Raw genomic sequence first — 24309 nt, 5'->3', positions numbered from 1 at the left:
ATATCATATTCAAAGAATACTTTGAATAAAATAAAATAGTCAAATAACATCAAATAAAATCATTCCAATAATACCTATATCTGTGAATATAAGAGTATCTGTGATCTGTGATCTGAGTTTACCTCCAACCATATTACACACACCTGACCCCATTTATAAAGGTCTTTAGGCTCAAACTTTCAAGCAAGTGTGTTGAAGCTAAAAATCTGAACTGGACACCGGCTCTCCCGGAGCAAGATTGAAAACCCTGCTCTATATAATTTGATATATTTCCAGTATTCCACCATACAGTATTCACCAGTTACATATGTGTCTTTAGATTGTTTCAGGAATTACGTAATTTACTTATTAAGTTTGAGGCAAGTTAGTGATTTTATAATGCAGGTTCAGATCCACACATTGGATTTAGGGGGTGCGTTCACACCAGGCGCGAGTGATTTCAATGCTAAGTCAATGCAAAGACGCGTTACGCGTGTAAAAAATTTCTGTGGCGCGAATGAGGTGTAGAGCGTGGCACGGTAGACGCGAATACGCCTTGTTTGCGTGAATTGAGCGTCTGGCGCGTTACGCACAAATGATTTAGTTAGTGCTATTTGTGCATTCACGCATTTGGCGCAAATTCTCGTCTGCCGCCTGAGCTGAAAAATCGGAACTTTGTCGTCAATTCGCGCCGCATTTACCAATCAGGAGCCAACTAGCTGCTATAGTAAGTATATAGATGCTTCAATAAATTATTTTGTAATATGACTAAATGCCTGGTGTGGTTCTAATGCACAACAAAGCAAATATTTTATCACTTAAAACTTTATTTCAATATACGAGACATGTTATCATATGAGACATTTAGTATTGGATGATATTTATTCCATATCTAGATTATATGAAATATTATTATAGTGTAAAGACAACCAACATACATGTGCATAAGTTCGTGTCTGGACGTGAGAGAGAAAAAAAATAATGAATAACTTTTGGAGGCTGGCTCTATTTATCATCAAAACAAATCTAAAAAACAGATTAGGTGGATGAGGGCGAGGCTGATCCGATGCGGGACAACAGGTCATCAAACTGAAGGCGCGGGACAGACGGAAGTACCGCTGACAGCGGCCGCCATCAAAATTGTGAAACTCGCCAAACGGTTCGCCTCCGAAGGGTCCGGTGGACACAAAGACGGCGACGATGATACCCACGCCGGAAGCAAATACAGAGCGGCCGGTGACTCTCTCGATGAATGATTGGTCGACATAAAAAAGATGGCCGTCAACGGGTTTCGATTCCGACACGCATGACGCATGTAAATTTCGCTTCAAACTGCTTTTACATGCGTCAATTTCGCTCTTGACGCGCAAAGTGTTGAAGCGTATAACTAGATGCCGTAGGCACAAATTTGACGCAATATTCGTGTCTGGTGTGAACGCACAGTAAGAAAGCCCCCCAAAAAAATCTAAAAACAAACTAGACAATAAAAAGCTTCTCAAAATTATAAATATACACAATTCACACAATTTGAACCATTATTTTTAAAGCTCAAATCTATTTTTTGCACCACTACCATCACCAAACTGCAAAAACATGACTGTTTTCGACTGTTTCCCTGAGCACTCGCCCCATCTGCAATTGGCTGGTCAAACAAATAGTGCCACCCTCAAACTCACACCATTGGTTGAACCCATCCCACTGTTGTTGGGCAGGTTGAGGGGCTCAAACAAACAGACGAATGTTTTCATACCAACGCACAGACCCACAATTTACACTTTTTACAGAGAAACAACACAAATGGCTGGCTTAGAGCTGTTTTGGGGATAAGAGTAAGCATTTCTAAATAAAAAGAAAACACACACACATCATCTTTAAGAGTTTATGATAATAAATATGAGTAAAAAAGTTTAGGAAGACAACTCACCTCTGCTTGGAAGCCTTTCAGCAAAGGAGCTATCTGTTTACGCAAATCCTGCAATAGAAAAAAAAAACAGACATTAGATCTATAAGAACTATTTTATAAGATTCTGAACAGTGTTTGAAATTAATAGATAAGACATTGTCTATCAAATTCTCCATTTTTGTTTTCAATGTAGCATTTGTGGAACTCAGGATATTGAGAGCAGACAATGCCACGCATCTGATCGTAGATGGAGGGGGAAAAAAATACACAAAATGTATTCAATTGGATTTAATTTATTAAATGTCCGAGGGCTGGGTTTGTTCTCTTCAAAAGAGGGGGGAAAAACACACAGCAAGTGCGTGCCCAAGTGTATGCACATGCACAAATGCTCTCTCACACAAAAGAGTATCACCTTGTCCTGCTCCTGACTATGGGCAAAGTATTTGCTTTAAGGAGTATATATATGTATGCATCTGTACTCGCTCTCTGTCTCTCCTGATATGCCCTCATTTTTCCCTTGCATGAGTTCTCCATGACTCAGTCCTCTCTGCTGCAAAAAACTGCTCATGCAAAAACAGCGAGAACAAAAAGCAAAGTGTAGCGCCACATGCATGCATACGTGCGCTACAGCCGTGCAGTCGATGCGAATAAATTACATAATTAGTTCAAAAGAGAGATTTACAACTGCAGTCTATTACTATATCATCCTGTCATAAAGTTACAGATGAATGAGTTGCTTTTCGGCTCATGTTTCTGAGGGATATGAAATTTTCATTAAAAAAAAAAAAAGAAGAAGAATCATAAAGAGAAATAAAAAAAAAATCTGCTTCTGGAAAACAAACCGTGTCTTTGTTTCAAGTTTTGCATGGCAGCGCACCTCCCTCCTCTTACAGGCCCTTACAGTCGAGTAATTTTGATGCCGTGGTATTAAAGTATATCAGATTAAGATGAACATCAATGCCTCTTTCATTTGAACATAGGGTGGGTGTTTCAACATGAAATGACATTACACACGGCTGTGAATAAATCTCCCGGCCGGACAAAAAGCCCTCACATTAAAAGTCAGTATAGGAATGCCTACCACGCACAAACACATTACTGAGCGCTGGGGCCGAATAAAACGGCGCCCTGAGTGCTGTAATCGCCAGGACGCAGGCCATTACGCCACTGCGGCATAAAGATATACACATCATTACCGAAGCTGCTCGCGTTTCATTAGCAGTGTAGGAGTCACCATGGCAGATACATTTAATATAATGGGCAACACACAATTGTATTTTACAGTAAAAGTAGCAAAAAAAATCCTCCTCCTTAGCCCGGCGGCCACTCCAACTTTCTTTATGTCTTTTTCTGTGGTGTAAGAGTTGAGTAATGATCAGTGTTTCAGATTTACAAATAAAATTATTAAATATTTTAATAATTTAAGAGAAAATACTTTTGCATGATCTATATGCATCAGACCACAAGGTAAAAAAGCAAAACGAAAAGGTAGCTACTTTAAAAAACTAAATATAAGATAGTAAAACATTTTTTGGTAATTATACTTTGTATGTGTGCGTTATTGTATAAATGGGTAATTTATCTCTCATTTGAATCGATAAATTAGTAAATATTACGCAAATTAGCATTTTTACAAAGTTGGGAACACACCATTTACTGTAATGTTTTGTGAACTGCTAAAATGATACCAATAATTGTTGGTATTGCATTGCCTATCAGCCAGCCTGCTCTTAAGATATCCTCAGTACCAAAATTTTGGTTTCGGTACAGTATTGAACTAGTATCGATAGTAAATCATTACCTTTCACTGAAAAAAAATAAACATTTTGACTGCTAGAATCTGTACAGTCAGATATTTTCTATGTTCTCCATGTAAAAGCAAAAAAAAAGGTACCTATGAGAGGTCCGGTGCTAAAACCATGCTCAACTTTCGCAACAGGAGGTAAACAAAAGAAAACAATAGAATAAATATGTAATATTTCTAAAGAAAATATGAAAGCACCACTCAACTTTTCTCAGTGCAAAACTTGCTAAAACAAGCTGCTCTTAGTGGTTGCCAGGGTGTTGCTAGGACTTTAAGGGTGGTTACCGAGGTATAGCTAGGGTGTCCTCAGTGGTATTTATTAGGGGTGTAGCGATACCCTTTTGTCACGATTCGATACATATCACGACACTGAACTCACGATACGATATTATTGCGATACTCCATGAGATATGGTAAAAGTTTAACAAAAAAATGTACTGTTGATTAAAATGCTAACTTGTGGGTATAAATGAATAGGCTTGGACTTGGTGCTTGTAACCCAAGGACAACAATATTCATGATTCTGAAGCTGAAAATACAGAATTATTTTAGACTAATATTCTTCTGACTAGAAACATTTAATATATTTCGATATATTTAAAATAATGTTGGACACTTGAGAGATTGACATTTGGCATTATCAGGACCCAGAAATATTCCCCTACTGCATTATTATACATTATAATCAACATTATATATAGCAGTTTAATGTAGTACTGACACGAAAACTTTTGTCATTTTTATTTTGGGGAACTATCCACGATACGTATTGTTGCATTTTTGTATTGCGATATATCGTGGCACGATATATTGTTACACCCCAAGTACGTATGCCTCTCTTATGCAAGTCTATAGGACTAGTTTGCCCATTTCTTGCCCAACATCTGTCTATCCACCTTGCATTATAGAAATAAGCTATTTTTTGTGAACGTGTGATACTTTCAATTCATTAGCCGCTATAGGTAAATCTACAGGTCTAAAGGTCTGTGCTACAAACCAGTGATCTAGTGCCGATAGTAAATCATTATCTGTCAGTGAAAAAACATTGTGACTGCTAGTGTATACACACACACACAACATGTCAGCAAGGTGGATGGTGATGAGCAGGTAACAATGACAAAGCAAGATTCCCTCAACTGGCTGACGTCTGCACGTCTCACTCATGTATGGAGAGAACGAGCGCTGGCAGAGAGCCGACAGAAGTGGTGGAGGGTAGCTTTGACCCCACTGCACTCTTCATCTTCCCAGAGCGAGCAGCTGGGCCTCCGTTCCCGCTCTCCCGCCCGCACTGGCTACTGTACAGATGACATTTATGTAAGTGCCGCACCAGAGGGGCCCACGTGACCAGGAGGAAACATCTCTCAACATCTGGTTTCAACATAATACTCGGGGCCTGGCCAAAAGAGAGTTCCCCTGCCCGCCTCGAGCGGTATTCTCGTACTCCCATCTTTCTCTGCATATGCAATCTGCCAGCGTTTCTTCGCAAAGAGTGCAGTGCATAAAAATACATTTACATTGTTAGCGAATGGATAAAAAGCTTGCAATGAAAGTAAATCTCCAGGAACCGAGCCAAGTTCGAGCATGTGCAAGTCGTTGTTGAATCCAGAGGGGCCTGAAGACGGAAACACAATCTGTCGGACTACTGCGACGTGAGGTCAAAACATGACGTGACGGAACGAGCAAAACCCATGCAGACTGCAAACTGCACCTCATGGACGACTGAAGAGAGAAATTAATTATAGAAATATTATCCGATTATCGGCATCAGATGATATCATGCATGCATGCATTTGGAATAATTAGTGATTCGAGCAAATATTGATACATACAGTAAATACTACTATAATTAAATTGGATTTGCTTGTATGACCTATATTGTGATCAAATTAAATTAAGACGAATTTTTTTTTAAATTTAAAAAAAAACTTTTTTTTTGGCAAAGTAAATAAACACATTTCTGCTCAAAGTCCTGGTTAATTTCCGTCCCTTGATCAGCATTGTATATCAGCTATTGATAGCATTATTAATAACATATCTAAAAAATATGATATCATGATGATATCATGCATGCATGCATTTGGAATAATTAGCGATTCGAGCAAATATTGATGCATAAATCCTACTATAATTAAATTGGATTTGCTTGTATGACCTATATTGTGATCAAATTAAATTAAGACGAAATTTTTTTTAAAAATTTAATTTTTTTTTTTTTGGCAAAGTAAATAAACACATTTCTGCTCAAAGTCCTGGTTAATTTCCGTCCCTTGATCAGCATTGTACATAGGCTATTGATAGTATTATTAATAACATATCTAAAATATATATATATATATATATATATATCAGATGATATCATGCATGCATGCATTTGGAATAATTAGTGATTTGAGCAAATATTGATACATACAGTAAATACTACTATAATTAAATTGGACTTGCTTGTATGACCTATATTGCGATCAAATTAAATTAAGACAAAATTTTTTTAAAATTTTAAATACATTTTTTTTGGCAAAGTAAATAAACACATTTCTGCTCAAAGTCCTGGTTAATTTCCGTCCCTTGATCAGCATTGTATATCAGCTATTGATAGTATTATTAATAACATATCTAAAAAATATGATATCATGATGATATCATGCATGCATGCATTTGGAATAATTAGTGATTCGAGCAAATATTGATACATAAATCCTACTATAATTAAATTGGATTTGCTTGTATGACCTATATTGTGATCAAATTAAATTAAGACGAAATTTTTAAAATATTAATTAAAAATATTTGAATCATAAGCCCCTTCCTACTAGTGTTATATTTAACACTCGACTCAATTATAGATATCTGGCAAAGTAAATAAACACATTTCTGCTCAAAGTCCTGGTTAATTTCCATCCCTTGATCAGCATTGTACATCAGCTATTGATAGAATTATTAATATCATATCTAAAAAAATGAACCACTGGAAAGCAAAAGAGTTTTGAGCAAATGATCACATCCGTTGAGGGGCTCGTGAGTGGCGCCGTACTCAATCAACCGGCAGAAACACGTTCTGCAGTGTCCCCAAATCCAGATCCCCTCCTCTAGCACGATGCATCTTTAAACCCACTGGTTTGGCAGATTACACAGCTGCATGTGCCAGCCCGGTGAATTATTTACCATCAACGTGAGCCTCTCCCTCCTCCCACTCGCTCCATTATATAGAGCATCACATGCCAACTGGTTCTGGCACGCTGGCATCTGCGGTGGCATTGCCTGAGTGGAACCAGGCCAGGCCTGTTTTAAGCTTCTGGTGTCTGCCGTAATACCATCTAAGCTTGGTAGGTACGGTGATCAACAGATCGGTTTAATCGTATCTGATTGACCGAGAGAGTATACACAAGGAGGATTTAACAAAATGATGGACACCCATCATTTTCCTAAATCCTGTATTTATTCTTTTTATACATAGACAGATCAAAATCTATTCTGGCACACATTTATGTTGCTTTTATGCCTTAAATAAAACAGAGAACTCTCTACTTTGAGTGCAGAAAACATGACTATCCAAAATACTTAGAAAAACTCATCACTTACAGGCGCTCAGAATTCTGTTAAATCCAGCACTTTCAGTAGTGTAAGATTATATACAACTGTAATGAAATAATGAAATGATGTTCAGCTCAGTGAATCCAGTTTTATATTTTGGATTCTCCTGGAAAATGGCTACCGGCCTGTTCTGTGAATCGTAAATCTCACTAAATCCAGCGCTGGAAATGGTGGAAACAGGAAAGCACATGGTATTGCCTGTCCACTGGATGTCTTCTCTTGTCTTTTGCTGCCTTCTGGATGTAGAATCTCCATTCAACAAAGTCCAAGAGCATCACTCTACTCGTTATTCAAAAGCACACACACACACACACACTCATGCATGCATAGACAGCAGAGAGCAGCCATGATGGATGAAAGGAGAGTTACACTGATAAGAGAAAGGCTGCTGTGCCTCCATTACAGAGGAACACACACACACACACACACATTTCCAAACATTCTTCAGGAAAAAGAACTGTGGCATTTTACTGAAGGTGGCTGATACCAAAGTGCGTCGTCAGCTTCTGTGCAAGAATCAGATATTTTCCAGGTTCTTCATGTAAAAACAAAAAAAGAAATTTCCAATAGACTTCCTCTAATGCAAGTCTATATGATTTGTTAATGCTCTTATTTTTTGTTATGTTAGTTTCTTTTGTCTTCTTGCTTGTACAGCACTTTGGTAAACTCTCGATTTTTTAAAAGTGCTCTATAAATAAACATTGGGTTGAGGCGTCTAATTCATTAGCCAGTTAATAGACAGTACAACCATCTGTGCTCCAAACCAGTGTGTTTATGATTATGATAATACATTTAAATAATGAGATATCATAAATACAAGTCCGCAATATAAAGCAACGTAACAGACTCATTTTGTACAGGTAAAATAACTAGAAACTTGACGCCAGAAGCTTATATTCTTTGATGCGCGTTCGTGACTCTCCTGTTCGAAATCGTTCATCAAAATGAACAAATCTTTTCCTGAGTCAACTCGTTCATTTTGTTCGTTGAATGAACCAAATGACACAAAAAAGATTTGTTCATTTTGATAAACGAGTTCCAAAAGGAGAGTCACGAATGGACAGCACAAAACAGAGCAAGGCGAGCATTTGAGCTTATAAAACTTAAACTTTGTTTTGTTTTGTTTTTGTAAATGAGCGGTCGTTTCGCTTGATAAGACCCTTATTCATCATCTGCAATCGTTCAAAGCCCTTTGAACAGTTTGCACTGAAAGTGTCTTTTGGACCTTGAACCGTTTGGTTCCCATTGAAGTCCATTATATGGAGAAAAATGCTGGAATGTTTTCATCAAAAACCTTAATTTCTTTTCAACTGAAGAAAGAAAGACATGGACATCTTAGATGACATGGGGGTGAGTAAATTATCAGCAAAAGTTTTTTGTTTTTTTTTAAATGAACTACTCCTTTAAGTCATTAAGGCAAGAAAGGCACCTTAAGTCTAAACTTAAAGTTATAAAGTAATATTTAGGGATTTGAACAACCTTTAAATATGAGCATTAGTGATAGTTATTCTTACATTAACAAGACTATATAGTGTATGCAAATTTAGGGCATGAGTGCTTACCTATTGCACCCAAGCTTGTGTGTGTGTGTGTGTGTCTGTGTGCACAGCTGTGCACGCATGTCTGCGTGTGGGCGTGTCAGTGTCCCCTATTCCGTGCTCCCACACCCTTAAGGTCACAGTCAATTAAAGCAGACGTAGAACAGATCCGCCATTGCATTCGGACCAATTTCAGCTCCACCTTAAAACTTACATGCTCTCTTAACCACACATAAACACGAGAAGGGATTGTGTGCAGCATAACCATATAAAAAAGAGTGGTTACAGTAGGATAAAATGAGAAATAGAGAGAAAATCTAGAATGGATCGGGTTTGGGGGCCCCCACGAGATGAATGCCCCCAGACGCTGGTCTGGTAATGAGGTCACGGAACTGTCAGACAGACCCCCAAACAAAGACGCTGTGATCTAGGACCGGTCGGCCCCTCAGACACACACACTCTCTTGATGGAGGCTATCAATCACAACCCCCCCCCCCCCCCCTCCCCTCTTTAATAATACACACCAAATCACAAATACCTAATCTCCAAAGGCTGAAATATAATAAAATATAGTGTCATTTTATTAATATTGATATACTATTATAGTGCTTATATTTCAAGTTTTCATTTTAATACATTTTGTTGTCATTTTTCTTACTTTTAGTTTTTTTTTCTCAGTTAAAAAAATTAAGTTTTAGTGAATTATATTATTTGAGTACACTGTAAAAAATAATTTTCATCATTTGTAGTCACAACATTTTTTCTTTTGTCAAGTCAACTTAGATCATTTATGTAGTTCAGATAACATAATATTTTAGGTTTCTGATGATTAAATCAATCTCCTTCTTTGCATTAGCTCAATTTTTCCATTTCAATGAGTTTAAAATTAAGGCAACCAGGTTACTTATTTTTTTATATTTTCAAAAGTATATTTGAACTTTTTTAAATAGTTTAACGATAATACTGAATTTAATACATATTATAGATATTAAAATATTCTATAATATTCATAAGATAATTTTATAAAACAAACTTTCATATTTTTCATAAATTCTGTTAAAATGCGATAAATCATTTCATAATAATTAAAAAGGGCCCTTTTCATCTCAAACATCGAAGAATATTTTCACAGAGTGTCCTAGAAAGCCTTCTCCATTCGACACATGGTAGCGCAGGCCGTCGTAGAGGAGGAAAGAGTTAATGCAAAGAAAGCTGGGGAAAAAAGAACTTTTCTTTAGCAATTAGTTCTGATGAGCAGGTTTGTTAGGCAGCAGCTATTGAAGGTCTATTTATAGAGATTGCTTCAGGAGAAAAACCTGAGATGCGGCCATGCAGATCAGAGGGAGAGAGGGATGAAAGAAGGGAAATGAAAGAGGAAAAGGGGGGATGGTGAAAAAAAGGGAGAAAGACATGGCCTTCTGCCTCAGAGGAATGCAGGGCAGCCTCTATCTGGTGATGAAACCGTCTCACAGCGAATGAGTGGACATCTTGCCTACCCCCTTGTCCACATGATGCTGTTTGTTTGCATTTTTTCGGTTCATCTTTACATCGACCTCGCTTGTGTCAAAAAGGTCAGTTTGCAATGTGGACACAGCTTGAAGTGAAGCATGTGGTCATTCATTAACAGTGACTATTCATTCGTTTGTCCTGCATTTGAAATCACTCACTAATTCACTATTCCCAATATAGTGTTTGACAAATAATGAGTGTCGATTTAACCCTGAAGCATTAATGAAGACATCAGTAACAATTATTAACATTCCCTACACGTCATTATTAATTTCCACAGTGTACAGTGACAGTCCATGTCAAAACACCATTGAGAGCAAGTATAATAAAATAAGAAATATAATTCAATTATACACTAATTATACAATGCTGGGTTGTTTGAAGCCAAATTTGGGTAAAATGTGGACAAACCCAAATGTTGGGTTAAAAATGGCATTTCAAATTTTTACCCAACTTCGACTTCCACTTTCAACTATAATTTTTTTTATTGCATTTTTAACCCAGCATTTGGGTTTTTCCATATTTTACCCAAATTTGGGTTCAAACAATATAGTATAGTAATTATATAGTATAGTAATTTAATGTAAACACTACTATCAAAAAAGTATTAATTATAATTGAAACAATATATTAAAAAAGTACCATGAAAAAATAATGATTGCAGATCAGCTACACTAAATAACAAAATGTCTTATGGGTAGAAAATACTGAACTATTATATAATCTATATTATGCATATACTGAACTAATAGTATATTATGCATTATCTAAAAAAATGCTGGGCTGTTTAAACCCAAATTTGGGTCAAATATGGACAAACCCAAATGTTGAGTTAAAAATGCAATTAAAAAATGTACAGTTCAAAGTGAAAGTTGAAGTTGGGTTAAAAAAATTTGAAATGGCATTTTTAACCCAACATTTGGGTTTGTCCATATTTTACCCAAATTTGGGTTGAAACAGCCCAGGATTTTTTCGATAATGCATAATATACTATTAGTTCAGTATATGCATAATATACATTATATAATAGTTCAGTCTTTTCTACCCATAAGGCATTTTGTTATTTAGTGTAGCTGATCTGCAATCATTATTTTTTCATTGTACTTTTTTAATATATTGTTTCAATTATAATTAATACTTTTTTAATAGTAGTATTTACATTAAATTACTATACATTACAATGCTGGGTTGTTTGAACCCAAATTTGGCTAAAATATGGACAAACCCAAATGCTGGGTTAAAAATGCAATTAAAAAATGTACATTTGAAAGTGAAAGTCGAAGTTGGGTTAAAATTTGAAATGACATTTTTAACCCAACATTTGGGTTTGTCCAAATTTGACCCAAATTTGGGTTCAAACAACCCAGCATTGTTTAGAGTGTGCTGTTTACTTTTCAGCACTACAAAATGGCCAACATCTCAAAAAGTACACTACAAAGGCACAAGGAGTGATTCGGACACTAGGTCGGTGGGTCTGCGGGACCAAACGTTACAGACGAAACGTGGGAATGGGATGTCAAAAAGAAAAAAAAAAGTGCCAACCAGATATGCGTCTCAGGCTTTTTTCCACTCAGGGTGCATAATTGTCAGCATTCCTCTTAAAAGCATATTCCATGGAAACAGCCCCCCTCCGCTCGCCTGAACCTTGTGAAAACTTTAAATAGTGTTTTATGTTGCACGATTATTTCTGCCTTGTAATTCTGTCAGAGGGTGGAGGGGGTCTCAGGCTCTGAAAATTACCTCAAATAAAACATGTGGTGGGAGGAGGCTGATGCAAGTGTCTCTCGGAAAACACAAAGACATTTCAGAGGACATATAAAAGAGAAATGGACATAAACAGAGGGCGAATGGGCAAGAATCTGCTAGGTTTAACCGTATCGGGCAACAAAAAGCGGGGTGACGTGCCCTGCAAAACAGTAGAGCAAACCCTCAGAACACGCTTAATGCACATTCAACGACACACGCCAGGATCATTCAGGAAAAAAATGGAACGAGGTCCATCATACGCCAAGACTATAAATATATACACACACAACAATTTGTTACAGCTGAGAAGACATCTGTTTCACAGTGTCTGGACGCCGAGCGTGAACTACACTCGCAGTTTAATATAAAACATCAATTTAGTGGATAGGTTTTCAGGCCGTACTGATTCAAGATCAGTATTGAGATTGAGGGACAGAATTGCAGGAAGACTGCCAGCCCACCTCCCTCAGGAGAATCACACAACCCACAAATCAGTTTAATGTTTCACTGACAGCCATGGCTGTTCACAGGAGGGACCACAACTGTGCAAAGTCCCCCTCCTTCCCTCCCTCCACTGCTGAATAAAGTGAAACTGAAGTCTGTTCTCAACAGACATTCAGACCGGGGGAGAGAAAACGGGGCTCTGTGTGGAGAGAACGACAATGTAATCTGTGGACGGGAGGAACGGGAGCGACTGTGTCTGGAAGGGATTGTGGGATTGTGTCTGTGGAAAAGAGAAACGCACATGCTGGAAAGAATATTCTGTATATAAAAGGAAGAAACATGTCTGTGTGGAGAGGAGAGTCTGTGTCCACTTGTAAAAGAGAAGCGATCTTTGAAGACGATAGACTGTGTTGTCTGATAATGCGAGACTGTTTGAAAAGGAAAGAGTTTTTTTAGCTTGTTAAAAGACTGTTTAAAGAAAATAGACTTTATTAGCTTGTAAATTAGAGTAGGGCTGCACGATTAATAGAATCGTGATGTGGCTTAGTACGATTTAAGGGATACTTCACCTCTGGAAAGATGAATGTGTATTTAAAATGGGTCATTTATGTACAAGAAATGTGAATTTGGAGCTTTCTAGACTGAGAAAAGCCAGAAAATGTGTTTTTGGCTTATGTGGATGAAAGACAACAACTCCCAGAATGCACTTGCTTCGCTGCCCTAGAAGGCCACGCCTACCAGTAACAGAGCGCAGTAGTTAAACAACAAGTGACGAGTCTGCCCGAAAAAGTGTTTCGAGATCGCACAAAATGTCCGGGATTGGGCTTTTGCGTTCTACAGTCGCCATTCATCATGTTTCCTGTGGCGAGCGGGACGAGTGAGGGCCGCGGGAGAACGACGCGCGGCCGGTGGCGTGATTACCGTTCATCCAACCGACTTCATGGTGTCGTATTTGGTGCGTCACGCCTCACACGAGCAGGGCTTATATGCTCAGAGAATGGACACTGCAAAAGTGTTATAAAACACACACAGGTCTTTCAACGTAAGCAATATTCTGTCTCATAATATTTTTATCAATGACAAAGTAGGGTAGATTTAAATACATAAAAACGAAATTTAAATAACTACTTTTATTAAATAATTTATTTATTTAATAAAATGTATTTATTTTATTTATTTATTTATTTAAATAATACTTTTAGTAGTCCGAGAAGCAGCAAAAATCTATTAAGAAGCTATGATGAAGTTTTATGTTAAGTATTATATTTCACCAGATTTATAGTATAAAACATATTCAAGCGCGAATGAGAACCGTTTCGAGGGCGATGCAGGGTGTGCAATTCCGACTTGTAATTTACACAACTGTATGTTTGAAGAATAGACTGTGCTAGCTTGTAAAAGAGACCATGTTAGTATATAAAGTACAGACTGTGCTTGTAAAGGAGAAACTGTCTGTTTTGAGGAGGAGACTGTGTGTGCTTGAAAAATTGAGACTGTGCCTGTATGTGGAGGTCAGTGCGCCCCACTGTAGCAGAGGGAGCACACAGAGCGTAAACACATTAACGTCACTGTGCTGCTGTACGCTCGGCTGCATTCACAGACTCTGACTCATCAGGGCTGGAATGGGAAACAGAGGACACTGGCAAGGGGGAGGCCCAGTGCAGTCACACACTAGCAATTGCCATACACTTGCAGACACATCATTAGACACACACAAACATAACCATAAATAAGTGATTATATATACAGTGTGTGTGTATATATATATATATATATATATACACACACACACATATATAATATACACACACATTTTTTAAATAGATTTTTTACATAATTATATACATTGAGTGAACATGTAAATATAATATAATATTAATTATAAAATACAAATAGTTATAATATTAAATATTACAATTATAATTCAGTAAATATGTATTCATAAATGTAGTAGGTAATATACATTATAAAACTTGTTTAAAATTGTATATATATATATATATATATATATATATGCAGTGTTGGGTAAGCTACTCTAAAACTGTAGTTTGACAAGCTACAAACTACAGTCAAGCTACTCTTTTGGAAAAGTAGTTAGCTACACTACAAGTTACTATCAAAAAGTAGCTAGCTACATTGAAACTACTTTTGCTTTTTTGAACAACGTATATTATTAATAACTGAATAAGTGTCTGAGGACAGAAGGGGACAACAATACTTTTTGAAATCATAATTTTATTGCATTGTTTTAAATACTAAATGTTTAAACATTTAGTGTTTAAAACAATGCAATAAAATTATGATTTCAAAAAGTATTGTTTTATTACACACAACATCCAAATATCTCAGAATGTTTGTCAAAAGTGCAAAATTGTAACAAATAGGCTACAACATTGCAAGAAAAAAATATACATCCAACATAATTGCATGTAGAACATTTTCTCCAAAAAAAAATGATTGAACTTGGACAAATAAGGCCATGGGTAATTGACTTTAGTTGTTTCTCCATCCTCCAAATCTGCTGTCACATCTTGCTCCATCATCATGTGTGTGTCAACACACTTCTGTACGTCAGTGAACCGTTAGCCGGATGCGTGATTAAACAACAGGTGGCGGTAATGGCAAAAAAAATGAGTTTGTAATCTAACAAGAAGAAGAATATCCTTGCATCGCGCTTATTCGCGCAGGCTCGACAAACACAATGTAGCTTTTGCTTGAGCTACACCGCTACTTGCTGCATAAAGTAGTTAGCTACTGGAAAAGCTACACTGTTTAAAAAGCAACTGAGCTACTGCCAAGCTACTCAAAAATGTAGTTAAGTTAGTAGCTTCGCTACTTGTAGTTAACTACTCCCCAACACTGTATATATGTGTATATATATATATATATAAATATAAATACTAATAATAATAATCATTATCATCATCATAAATATAAAATTAAAAATATATAACACACACACATACATATATATATATATATATATATATATGTATATTAAATGTTTAAAAACGTATATATATTTCAAATTATTATACATTTTATTTATTAATCTTTAAATATTTAAATATAATTTATGTACAGTATATAAATATTCACACTTATATATATATATATATATATATATATATATAATATAAATAAACGTAAATATTTATATATATTTATATATATATGAGAAAAAGTCTAACGCAAAGTCCTCTGAAGTGGTAAACAGTATATGAAATATAGTCTAGTTTGTGGATTATTACACGTTCTGCCATTTAAACACAACTGCATCAAACACACAACTGCGATTCAGAAAAAAAAAATCATCTGGAAAGCATCTAAAAAGGCTAAAAAACCTGAGAGTCTATGTCATGTAGTCCTGCGTGACATTAGAGGTTTACTAGCTGGTTTTACGTCCCGTTACAACCATCACACTTTACACAGTCTTTCATTAAGGGGAGCTGTAAACGTCAACAGCCATTACCTCATCTCCAACAGCAGAGTCACATGGCCGGCATGACATCAGTCAATGCTCCACACTGAAGAAAAAAAAAACACACACACTAACACTAACTTACACCTTCGCCTGCCCATTTCTCTCTCACTATAAACAAGGTTTCTGCAGGTGCAAGCGGTCCAGTGGAAATTTCAGTCCCGGTTCGCCCATCGACAGAAACAATATTATCATACACAATAATGGGTTTTCTGTGTTCGGCAAAGCGCAGATTCCATTACAGCTAAAAGCAAACAGTGATGCTGTTGAGTCATGCCTGTTAAGCGCTATAAATACAGACCTGCTCTGTGCTAATGGTCTGTAGCGTTGGCACCTCCAACCGCAGGTGGCAGATGGAGTGACGGGCACAGAGCAGGGTGGGTGAAGGAAAGGGGCAGCCGCGTACATGCATCCGAGCACGCTTTGGCCATTGTCACTCAGCACTGGTAAAAAATATGGCAGCCACATCCAAATAGAGATGACAGCAATGATTGTTGCATTAGTCAAGATTAGCCCTGGCTTAAAATATCCCATGTTAAGCAAACTACTAAAATAGGGTGTACGATTTAATGGGCCTATAGGAAAGGATAATATGCCAGGATCTTAAAAGTTTAAGGACTAGGGCTGGGTTAAACATGTTGATTTCTTGATTTTAATGTATTCTCATTTTGATGAAATAATTGAAGAATCATGTCTCCCATGCAAGAACCGCTTTGTCGTTTTTTACTTTTGATATGAAAAGGTCTCAATTTTCTATTTTATTACCCAATTCAAACAATAAATGCTGTATTGGTGCCAGATTGCTGTAGCAGCTTTAGCTGTAGCGCACCAAAATAGCTTCGGCGTTATAGACATCAATATGAAAAAACACGACAAAAAATGACTGACACGTGAGTGACTTTGATTTGATATTACTAAATTTTCCTATCAATATTTTTGCATTTGGGCATTAGCGTATAGCCAGCGACCTATGCTACCAAACTTCTGACGGTGGTTTAGGCTCAATCGGACTAGCGGTTTCGAAGATATCACCAAATGTTTTTTAAGCGCTAAATAACAACGCTACACAAACCGTAAGACAAAGACTAGCATGTTTGGTATCGTTGGACTCGGCAAGGATTCAGGAACCCAACGAGATGACTCCCGTGAAAATAAGTCAACCACAGCCAGAGTTATAGACATTTAAAAATTTTGAAAAACTAACCTAACCCTAACCTAACCCAAACCCTTTGTTTCGAAACTTCTCAGGCTCTTTCAGGGCATCGTACTGACCCCCCATACCGAGTTTCGTAACAATTCGTTCATGCGATCAAAAAATACAGCATTTTAGCACATAATTCAAAATGGCCAACAGCCAAAATGGCCGATTCTGGGAAAATTGGATATCAGTTGACTCAGCATGACGCCCTGAATCTAACAAGACCACATTTATGATTTTTGGACAAACCAAAAAGCAAAAAGATAGCACAAAATAAACATGAATGAACATCGGAAGGTATGTTCAAAGAGAGTGCGACTTCCCAAAAACTATCATGTAAACACATAATCGGCGTTTCAAGCACTGAAAGACGTCAATAAAACAGCTTGTAAACAATGTCACGTAATGTTACATTTACCTCAGAAAAGTCAATAATCAAAAACTTTTAGTCAGCTAAAAAACTGATAACTCTTGAGTAGAGCATTTTGCTAAATGAAGGGCTGTTAAAAAGGACGCTGTGCAGGTGTGTGTGCGGATTTACTTTAAGAATCGGTAACCCAAGTCAGACAGAGACCTCAGAGGTACATTAATCAGTAAAAGTAGGTCTTGTTAGGACATCTAACACTGGGGACCAGGTGACTGAGACTGGGGCCCTTCAGAGAACGGCCTTCCGGAGGTTCAGCGGCGCTGAAAAGCACAGGACAGGCAAGCCTAGTGTTGAAAAGTGGTAAATGGATCTAGGGTTAATGGCGTCTGTGCATGTGTGCATGCCTGTCTGTGTTCTTTTACACACGAAGAGAGTCTTTACGAGTGTGTAGAGCATGTGTGTTTGAGTGTGCATGTTTCGGCGTGCATCCGAGTGTGTATGACAGCGCAGCCGTTTGCTCGGGAATGATGGAGCGCAGCATGAAATCTGATCACACTCCCAAGGCCGATACACTGCCCACCCAAGGAGATGAAGATGAGTGTGTGGGCTAAAACACACAAACAAACATACACACACACACATTCACTGACACAATAATATGTTGTTTAGGCAGAATAAGGTTGCGTAAAATACCCAAACAAAGAGTATAAGTGTTCTTTGGCACTAAACAATAATGTGACAGTCTAAGTACTCGCTTTCTAAGAATCTCTAACTATTCTTTTTCACCCTACAAACAATAGTAGATGTTTTCTTTGTATTTAAGCACAAAGAACATAAATATTCACTCATGTGAACAATATATAAAGGTTCTTTCATAAACAGGCCAAACAAACAGTTAACCAAAGAGTAAGAATTGTTCGATAAAGTTAAATGCAAATACGACGATGGCAACTGTAATGTAGTATTTTCAAAAAAATGATATTAAGAAAAAGCTGATGGAGGAAAAAAAGGATTTAAAAACTTGCTTAGTGTGATAAAATGGATGGAAATTTCGATTCTTGATACATCCAGTCTTTGTTTCAAGATCCTCCCATTCATTATAGGATATAAATTGATAGTTCACATAAAAAATTAAATTCTATAATCTTTTACACACCCTTGTGCAATATAAAAATGATTTTTTAAAGTTAATTAAAGGGATAGTTCACTTTGAAATTAATTTTTGGCACACAAAGCGCCCACACTCTCAGATCACTTGGACGTGGCTAGGGTTACAAGAGGTAAAAACGATACAAATACTGTTCGTTTTCACACACAAACCGCTCGTTTCGTGTCTTAGGCCATCAATGTGTACTTACATTTACGAGTCATTAAATCATGTTTAATTTGGACTTCTCTGTGCATGCTCTTTGAGGTGGTGACCATATATGACAGATAGACACGTACGGTTTGACCTAAAAATATCAAAATTGAAAATACTGTGGAAACAAAGACACTTACATATTGGATGCCCTTGAGGTAAGCTAAAACATAGCAAAAATTTATATCAAAGTGAACCAACCCTTTAAGCAAAGATTATAAGAGTGCGGTATCAAAATACTATATTATTGTCTACTTCTACTATCTACTGCTTGCCTGTAAAAAAAAGTTTTTTTTCCCCCACATAATGAAGTCAATGAGGTTTAATGTTGTTTTGGACCCCAATAACTTCCATTACATGATGGGCAAGAACAGATGTTTAAAATACTTTCGTTTGTGTTCCACATAAATAAAGTGTGTGACATAAGGGTGTGTAAATGATCACAGAAGTTTTATTATTTTTGGGTGAACTATCCCTTTAAGGCTTGATTTCTGACCGCAGGACAGTAGATTGCAGGGTTTTGAAAGGATCGCTGGGGGTTGCAAAAGGCTCGGCTAACGTGACCAATCTGTTGTCGGCTAGGTCGCCCCGAGAAGACAGATTACTCTTCTCCAGGCAGCTCAGGGACAGACGAACCCCCAGAACTCCAGAGGGAGGTTCCCATTCCGGCTCCTATTCCCATTCCTTGTCCCGTTCCTGTCGGCTCTAATGACCCAGTGCGATATCTCAGCACAAAGGGATTCTAAACAAGGTGGAAAAATTATATTCAGCTCTGGTCGTGCATCTTCCTACAGACCCAAAGTGCTCAGTGTCAGGTTAGGGTACTCACACATGCTCAGTGATGCATTCTGATGGGAAAATAAATGAATCCTTATGACATCACAGAAATTGGCTCATTTTTGAATATTTCATGTGGGTAATAAAGTCTGGTGATGATAAACTGGAACGGACATGAGCGCTGACTAAATATTATACGATTATGAAGGAATCCGCCTTAATTTCAAAAACTACCGATCGTCTCGTTTTTAAATGTGGGGCAGCGTGATTCATAACATAGACACAGTAGTCAGAATATCCAAATGCATAACACTCTGCAAAGTCCAGTGGTGACTATCAGACAGGAAGCTCTGAGGAACAGCCAATCAAGTCAGCTGAGAGAGACAGGAAGTGGCACACAGTCAAGCCCCATCAGTTCCACTCCAGTCTCATTCCCACTTTGGCTGAGCAGATGGATCAAATCCTACAGGCACAAATACAATGAACCAGTACATTAAACAAGTGCTCTCAACCTCACAGGAAAACCCAAGGAGGAGGAGGGGTGAGGAAAGAAATCATCAACAACTCTGAAGTTTATTTTTAATATTTTCCTTTTTTTTCCCTACTATCCTGTCAGGAGGAGATGCATAGGCACTAATGCTAAAACCCCACCATGAACCTGAAGGCTATGCAGAGAGACAGATATCCCTGACCCGTCTCTCCCACACAAGCCTTTAGTAGGTCAGCCCCTCTTCAAGGATACCATGTAAAAGCAAATCCCTTCTGACAGGACACACAAGAACTTCGAACATTTTTTTTTCCAAAAATACAGGATGTTATCTCATTCAAATATATACAACACAAAAGTTCAAAAAACAATCCAATAAAACTACATGCAAGGTCCATTATGACACTACACTATCATTCAAAGATTTGTGATCTGCAAGATTGTAAGTTCTCGAAAGAAGTATTTTAAGCTAACCAAGACGAAACACAGTACAATCAGTAATATTTAGAAATATTATTTCAATTTAAAATAACTATTTTCTACTTTAATATATTTTAAAATGTAATTTATTATGTCATTGCAAAGCTGAATTTTCAGCATCATTACTCCACTCTGTAGGGTAACGTGATCTTTCAGAAATCATTCTAATGCTAATTTGGTAATCAAGAAACATTTATTAATATTAATCTTGAAAACCGGTGCTCTGCTCAATATTGCAGCAAGTGGAAACCATGATATATTTGATAAATATTCTTTGCTTAATAGAAAGTTTAAAACATTATTAAATGTCTTTACTAATTTAAAGCTTCCTTGATGAATGAAGGTAATAATTATTATTATTTTAACTCTTACTCATCGTAAAAAGGAAGTGTAGAGTTAAAAAAACAGTATTTGAATTAAATTAAATATGCATATATATATATATATATATATATCATCTAAACAAAAATATAAACAATATTAAGTCAGATTATGTATTGTGTTGCAATTCCAGAATTCCAGTTTGAAAATGGCAACCAAGTTTAATATACACAAAATATTGAGAAAGAGCACGATTAAACATGACTGAAACCCTGAATAAGACCTGTTGATCCAAGATAGACTAAACATGTGTGCAAACATCCCAAAAGGAAAACTATTGCTTGCTTCATGAGGCTCTCAGTGTTGTGTATTTCAAATATGCAACACTTGTTTAAGCTCATATTGAAATCTCTGACTTGATTGCAGACTCTCACATCATGGCTATTCCACAGTTGTTATTGTTCTCTTCTGAAACTATAATGGAGACGCGTGAGATTACTGGGGTCTTTTCTCAGGAAAAATTAGGCAGAAGTCTCCAGTCTGCAGTTTAGAAGAAACAATTGACATATATAAAGAAACATGACTCGTGATTTTTCTTTCCTACTGGCAGTGAAAACACTTAATCGGTCACGTAATAATGTAGTGAATGTCTCGGGTCTACAAACCGGATATGTCGACCCCAGACCTCACTGGATTGAGCCTCCCAGCCCCCCATCCCGCCTTTACAGTGTCAACATCAAAGGCATTTTTCAGTGTGCTAGTCACACAATGCTCTCTCTCTCTCACTACCTCTACACAGAGTGATACACACACAAACACACTGTAACAAATTCAGTCCTTGGTAAATACCCCTTCGTCGTGTTACGAACGGGACGGCTATAATTAACAGTGTAAGACGCCAGTCTGCCAGCGTGGGCGGCATGCCAGTGGATCAGCCCTAATTACTGTATTCATTTTGTCAGGCCCATTCAGTTCACAGCTCTCTCTGACCAGCCCTGGCAGCCAATGAAATCTCTGGACGCTAACATCACAACGTCCAGAGGCCAACCAGCCGTCCCCTTTAAGGCAACATCAAAGCCAGTGAAGGAGCAAAAATCAAAATGGCTGACGCACACACAACTGAAAAAAACTGACGACTGACTCTGTTCTTTATAGTGGCCTTTGACGCTGAGAATCAGGATAAGAAATATTAATCCACATAGACAATATGATGAAACAGTACAAAAACAATGCCAGAATTTAGGAATTAACTCTTTAAATTCATAAGTTGAAGTCGAATTGAAATAGTAGAAGGAGGAATTTATTAAATTGCAATTTTTTTGACAAAATGACATAAATAAGACTAATTATGCCTATTTATTCCATGTGTAGATTTAAAAGTGGATTTCTAAAGTTCATTGCAGCCAAAAAAATAAAAATAAAGAATTTTTTAAACAACTAAATAGGTTTAAAAAAAAAAAAAAAACTATGGGTGGGTTTTCTAAAATGATTATTAATATCATAATTAATAATCTTGGGATCTTCGAAATTGAATTCATTCTAACAAATTATATTATGAAGTACACCTATAGCAGTCATACGAGTTTCTTTGAATTTAACTTTAATTAAACTTAAAATTACAATTACAATTCAGCATCATTTTAGATTCACACTGAAACAAGTCAATTTTAAAATGGCACACAAGGCTGTCCAACATGAAATAAAGTCACTATATGCTATCAAAATGACCATATTTCAATTCTTAATACACATTTCAGATATTATGAATGTCTCATCACTGCACAAAGGTAGTAAACAAAAAAAGAAAAGTAATTTCATTGTGACTTTCCATCAATCCGAAGTCACCAAACAGTCTTCATTTTGACTTAAAAAAAAATATGCCACATTACAGAAGTAAAATATGTTAGAAGACCTTATACGTTCACTTTAAAGAGTGTATATAGAAAGAGCACTGCTTTTAACATCTGTGTGGTTTATTGACCATCAAACGCTCAGTGTAAAGTTTAAATGCGCTCTTCAAGTTATGGTGTTTGCATGTGGTGCAACACTCTCAGCAGAAATGCAAAAAATGTGATTTTTATCAATGGTGTCTAATGCATAAACTCAAAATATGTGAGCTAGAGGGGAGGGGAATGCACATGACCTTATGAAAATATTTCCATCATGCAGGCAGCTCTGAATATAATTTCAGCGCCGACACACTGGTCTCTTTCAGTCTCCATCACATCCTATTTAAAACTTCATCTAAATGAGCATGCGAAAGCTAAACGAAAATAGGACCAAATGCTGCGGTCGTTTGGTTTAAATATGTGCGCATTCGAAAAAAAGACTAAATGAAGTGATCTGTGGCAAATTTAACGGCTGCTTAGGATTATTTATTTCACAGGTGCACGCCGAGCAGAACACAGACGTTACGTAATCGCTTGGAAAATAACGGGTCATCCCAACAAATCCCTATCTGTCACATTGACATCACATAGCGGACAATAAACTTTTCAACCAGCATCCTGAGGCGAACCAGAACCATGAAGGAGCTACATAAATAACTAGTCAATAACAATTACACAACTGCAGTGGAACATTAGTAGACTGAAAATGGAAAAGGATATGGAGAAACAGAGAAACAAAAATGGCAATTCATCAGACTAAATATATACAGACAAGTTCTGAAAACTTTAAAGAGTTTATTTATCCAAATGTGCAAAAAGTGCCATTATTTCCTCATGTCATTCCTAACCTGTATGGCTTTCCTCTCTTCAGTGGAGCACAAAAGACATTTTATTTAACACACTGGTCACTCTTTTCTGTGCATTTAAAATGAATAGGGACTAGAGATTCAAAACGTACACAAAAGCACCATAAATATCATAAAAATGTTACAAAACGTTAGTTAGTCTTCTGAAGCCTTTAGAGCGACGTGTGACTAACAAACACCAAATAAAAAAATAAAAAAAGCACATTAATAATATTTCCATAAAGTGGGCTTTGAGTCATTTCGTTTATTAAATGAACCAAATGACTAGAAAAAAGATTTGCTCATTTTGATGAACGAGTTCGAACAGGAGAGTCACGAACGCGCATCACAGAACAGAGCAAGGTGACCATTTCAGCTTATAAAACGTAAAGTTTTTTATTTATTTTTTAAATGAGCGATCGTTTCGCTAGATAAGACCCTTATTCATCGTCTGGTGTCGTTTAAAGCCCTTTGAGGCTGCAATGAAACTCTCATTTGGACCTTGAACCATTTGGACCCCATTGAAGTCTGAAGTCTGTTAGCACACATTTCTAGTCTTATGATAAACTAACAATTAATCCGTGCAAGTT

The 24309-nt window shown here is 36.9% G+C and overlaps 1 protein-coding gene across 12 annotated transcripts in view; it reads right to left on the bottom strand.

Moving 5' to 3' along the window:
* Positions 1 to 24309, bottom strand: part of cux1a (cut like homeobox 1a) — a 134810-nt gene that overhangs the window by 73752 nt on the left and 36749 nt on the right. For all 12 annotated transcript variants that reach the window (XM_039676623.2, XM_089126135.1, XM_089126140.1 and 9 more), the window contains one exon: positions 1904 to 1951. In XM_039676623.2, coding sequence (XP_039532557.2) covers positions 1904 to 1951 — 48 coding nt within the window. The remainder of the gene's footprint in view (positions 1 to 1903; positions 1952 to 24309) is intronic.

Source organism: Pimephales promelas, chromosome 23 (assembly GCF_988280905.1).
Source record: "Pimephales promelas chromosome 23, fPimPro1.hap1.1, whole genome shotgun sequence".
Taxonomy (NCBI): domain Eukaryota; kingdom Metazoa; phylum Chordata; class Actinopteri; order Cypriniformes; family Leuciscidae; genus Pimephales; species Pimephales promelas.
Note: the sequence above shows the minus strand (reverse complement) of the source record. Positions and strands in the feature narration are given on the sequence as shown.